This window comes from Chrysochloris asiatica, unplaced genomic scaffold (genome assembly GCF_000296735.1).
Source record: "Chrysochloris asiatica unplaced genomic scaffold, ChrAsi1.0 scaffold00051, whole genome shotgun sequence".
Taxonomy (NCBI): Eukaryota; Metazoa; Chordata; class Mammalia; order Afrosoricida; family Chrysochloridae; genus Chrysochloris; species Chrysochloris asiatica.
Genome location: NW_006408569.1, coordinates 6,001,717 through 6,006,584, shown reverse-complemented (window position 1 = coordinate 6,006,584; position 4,868 = coordinate 6,001,717). Strand labels below are relative to the sequence as shown.

The 4,868-nt window shown below is 42.7% G+C and overlaps 1 protein-coding gene across 3 annotated transcripts in view; it reads left to right on the top strand.

Moving 5' to 3' along the window:
* Positions 1–3,678, top strand: part of SLC25A14 (solute carrier family 25 (mitochondrial carrier, brain), member 14) — a 42,844-nt gene extending 39,166 nt beyond the window's left edge. For all 3 annotated transcript variants that reach the window (XM_006862827.1, XM_006862826.1, XM_006862828.1), the window contains 2 exons: positions 1,842–1,922; positions 3,222–3,678. In XM_006862827.1, coding sequence (XP_006862889.1) covers positions 1,842–1,922; positions 3,222–3,263 — 123 coding nt within the window. In that variant the 3' untranslated portion in view covers positions 3,264–3,678. The remainder of the gene's footprint in view (positions 1–1,841; positions 1,923–3,221) is intronic.
* The last annotated feature ends 1,190 nt before the right edge of the window (positions 3,679–4,868 follow it).

The following is a 4,868-nucleotide window of genomic DNA, read 5'->3' as shown; positions in this document are numbered from 1 at the left end:
TTTTTTTTATTAAATGTTTTTATTTTGGATTGAGTGAAAGTTTACAGGGCACATCATCAGCTTCACATTCACCCATTCAACAAGCCTGGCTTTTCATGTTATTGTCCAAATATATCCAGTGTTTAGTATAGTGGTGGGTTTCACTTCACCAGTGGAAAGGCAAAATATTTTCCAATGCCTAACACAATGCCTAAGGACCTCTGGTAGTGTAGTGGTTATGAATCGGGCTACCAACCTCAAGGTCAGCAGTTCGAAACTACCAGTGGTTCCGCGGGAGAAAGATGAGGCGTTCTGCTCCCGTAAAGATTCACAGCCTCGGAAACCCTGTGCAGGGTCGCTATGAATCGGAACCGACTCCACAGTACTTAACAACAACACAATGCCTGGGAGTCCTGGTGTGGTGCTGTGGGTTAATGCACCAGACTGCAAAGCCATTTGAACTGCAAGGTCAGCAGTTGAAGCTCACCAGCCGCTCCTCGGAAACCCTATACAGGGTCACTATGGGTCAGAACCGACTCGATGGCACTTAACAACAACAACAACACAATGCCTAACATGTAAGGTTTGTTATATATGGACTACTTCTGTGGCTTGGATTCCACCTATGCCACTGATTTATGACCTTTGATGTATTTGTGGTTGTTAAGAGTCGTTGAGTGGGTTTTGACTCATAGTGACCCTGTATGGGGTTTCCAAGGAGCAACTGTTGGTTTTGAACCACCACCCTTGTGGCTAACAGTCCAGTGCTTATCCTATAGCACCACACCAGAACTTCTTGATATATATGTTATCACTGAACTCTAACACTCACTCTGTTGGTGTGTGCAGGATCCCTACTGAATAAAGGAGGGAATAAAGAGCAATTCACATGGATCCTCACTTCATCCTCATCCGCATGGTGTTATAGAGAGGTCACAGTGCTGAGGCACACTCCCTGCTTGAGAGTTTTCTTTGTAGCACTTATTATGACTAGATTAAATATGTTATCTATTTGTATATTTGTTTATTTTGCTTGTCAGCCCCACTAGAATGTATATTCCATGAGGGTAGGTAATCTGTGAGTTACCTATTGCTGTGTAACATATAACCTTAGAAGTCAGTGTTGTAAAACATTTATTATCTCAACATTTCTGTGGATCTGGGCTTCAAGAGCAGCTTAGCTAGGGGGGGTCTGGCTAGGGCTGTATTGTGAGGTTGCCACAAAGCGGCCAAGTTAGGGCTATAGTCATCTGAAGTCATAGGCTTCTAAGCTTCCTCATGTGACTATTAGAAGAAGCCCTCAGTTCCTCACCGGCAGCTCCCTAGAGACCTCTCCTCCTAACATGGCAGCTGGTTTTCCCCAGAGTGAGTGATCTCAGAGAGAACCAGAAAGAAACCTCCTTATATATAAAATGTCTTTTAGAATCTTGCATTGTAAGTGGCATATGCCTACTATTGCCATAATCTATAAGTCACACAGACTAATCCTGATACATCATGGAAGGCTTTTACTTTCCACCACACACACACACTAAAGGCGGGGGTCATTGAGGGCCATCTTGGAGGCTGGCAACCACAGTCGTTTTCTCCATCTTTTTGACTGTTAACTCCCCAACATTAAGAAGTATGTCTTGCATAGAGTAGGTGCTGAGTAAGTGTTTTGTTGGATGAGTAGATGGATAAATACAGACTTCATATGAAATCAAACATACCTCTTTAGAAAAAAAGATCATTCCTGGGCTAGAGACTAGGGCCAGTGGGGGTGGGGTGAGTGTGAAAGGTGTGTACTAAAATAAAAATGACTGTCAGATGTAAAGAGAAAGGGGACCTCACTCTGTGTTTTGCTTGTCTCTTTCCTACAGATGTGGAAGCACGAGGGATTTTTTGCACTCTATAAAGGATTTTGGCCAAACTGGCTTCGACTTGGCCCCTGGAATATCATTGTATCCTTTTAGAACAAGACAGTGACAGCAAATGTTTCAAGCTCCCAGATATTTCTAGGCCTTGGGAAGGAATTTTTGATTATTGAAACGGTTAGGCAAGTGAGAAACTCAACCATTTCTAATAGTGACGTTTGAGGATGGAAGAGAGACAGCTTTCAATTAGAGGCTAATTCAAACTAAAAGGGAGGAGAAGAGATATGCCAGACTTTCTTCTTTCAAACAGAAGAACAGCAAACATAGCCAATCTAGGAGAGGCTGTGAAGAGTCTGGAAGGCATGACAGGGGAAGTGAAAACATGAAGTACATGTGGAGGTGGCTCTCATTTCCGATCTCTAACCGTAGGACTACAGTATTATTGTCATGTGCCGTGGAGTCGGTTCCGACTCATAGTGACTCTGTACAGGGGTTCCGAGGCTGTAAATCCTTATGGGAGCAGAAAGCCTCATCCTTCTCCCATGGAACAGCCAGTAGTGTTGAACTGCTGACCTTGCGGTTCGCAGCCCAATTCGCAACCACTATGCAGCCAGAGCTCCTTAGGACTACAATAGCTGGATAATAACAGGACAGGAAACTTTTGTAGCATGAAGGATTTCAGAGCCAATTAGGGTGTCTTCCTCATTGGAGGCTCTCCTCTCTAATTGTTGCATGCCTTCTATGTGCAGAGCCATACATTGGATGCTGCAAGAGGTTATATGTATAATGTTGAGCATGACAAAGTTGAAAAGTAATGAAACATATGCTCTCTGTCCTGTAGGCTGAGAGATAGGTTAGCTCTCCCTCCTTGAAATTTCTCTGATCACCTACTGTCTATAACAATTAGTACTGAATTAGATAATAGCATTAATGTTCTGGGTTATATTTGTGTGTCTGGAGTCCTGGTGTGGCACTGTAGGATAAGCACTGGATTGCAAGGTCGGTTTGAACTGCAAGGTTGGCAGTTCAAACCCATCAGTCGCTCCTTGGAAACCCTATACAGAGCCGAGATGAGTCAGAAGTGACTTGACGGCACTTAACAACAATAGCAATAATCCTTGAAGACTGTAAGTATATTAGCGTTTTAGTCTGTTTATGTTGCTAAATGCCAAAGTTCATGATGGGCACTTGGTAGGTATTCAATGCATGATTGATTTGGCAGATAGTGTTTTTTTTTTTTTTTTTAATTGTAAGACAGATGCTGTTTTAAAAAGATGTAAGAGCACAGAATAGCACAGGCTAGGTACATATTATACAATGTACAGTTTTAGAACGTAGTTTGGCTTTTGGTAACAATCCAGTGATTTTCCATGACCTACTCCTCAGTTTTTTATTACATATGAGCAGCTCAAAAGGCTTCAAATCTAAGGACTGAATTCTATGTGAACCCAGCCCTGCCAATCTTTCTACTCCCCGCCCCTCTTTTTTTCCCCTGTGTTCCAATGTATTTTGAAAATGTTTTAAGTGTTTGTTGAACCTGTGGTCCCTTAAGGGCTTCCCGATTGACCAGTAGCGTGGTTCAAAACTGTTTATGTGTTTATGTTATCATGTTAACTTTTCCCTTTGAGGGGAGTGTTAACGGTGAGACTCTGGCCCCAGATTGGTATCTTCTGTGAAGATGGACACTGATGGATACTTTTCAAGATGGCCGTGTTCCAAATGTGGGTTAAATGTAGTCAGTAGCCCCAGATGTGGGCTAGAGCAGAACGCATAGGCCAGAGCAATTACAGCTGTGAATGTTACAGACCTCGGTTCTCATTAAAGTATTTATTGGCAAAATGACTTTGGCTTTGTCTTCATTTACTGTTTGCTCCTTTGCTGGCTTTTGAAGTACAGTCTCCAGAAAGAGATAAAGAGAAGATGACGATGAAATTGAGAAATAGGTGCACCATGCAGTGTTAATTAGAGCTTGTTTTTGTTTTTGTTTTTGGAAATTGAGAAATAGGCACCTGGATTCTTCAAGTGTACATTTATGAAAATAGAGTAAATGTATTATGCTTCACCACTGCCAGGCATTCTCATTTCCACTCACAAACATCAGGCAAGTGGTTCTTTCCTAAACAGGAACTAACAAGTGACTCATTTGGAAATTTCTACAAATAAAATGCCAAAGGCTTTTAAATTACAGCCCCCGTGCCTAGGGTTCGAATGGTCTTATAGGCCAAAAGTTCTGGCTACTTTCTTGAACTAGAATAGTGCCTAGCACATAGTTGTTGTTATGTGCCGTGGAGTCGGTTCCAAGTCATAGCGACCCTGTACAGGGTTTCCGAGGCTGTAAATCTTTATGGGAGCAGAAAACCTCATCTTTCTTCCGTGGAACAGCTGGTAGTTTTGAACTGCTGACCCTAAGGTTAGCAGCCCAATTCGTAACCACTACGCTACCAGAGCTTCTGTAGCACATAGAAGGTACTCAGATATCTGTGGAATGAATAGTTTAGTTTATCCATTCATTAGTTTGGCAAGCATTTATTATGTCCTTGTTATTAAGTGCTCTGACTCATAGTGACCCTGCATAGGGTTTCCAGGGATTGGCTGGTTATCTTGAACTGGTGAACTTGCAGTTAGCAGTCGTACAGCACCACACCAGGACTCCGTTATGTTCCAGATGCTGAGAAGATCAAAATGAGTAAGACATATTCTCTGTTTCCAAGCTTACATTGTAGTGGGAGAAACAGATGTAAATAAATAATTATCATAGGTACTAAGTAGTGGGTGTTTTGGAAGAAGTGCAGCCAGAGTGCTCCTTGGAGGTCAGGATGGCTAAGCTTTGTCTCTCATACTTTGGACATATTGTCCGGAGGAAACAATCGCTGGAGAAGGATGTCATGCTGGGTAAAGTGGAGGGTCAGAGAAAAAGAGGAAGACCCCAATGAGATGGATTGGCCAGGTGGCATCATTGATGGACTCAAGTGTGGCAGCGGTGGTGAGGTTGGCCCAGGATCGGACATTGTTTCGTTCTGCTGTGCATGGGGT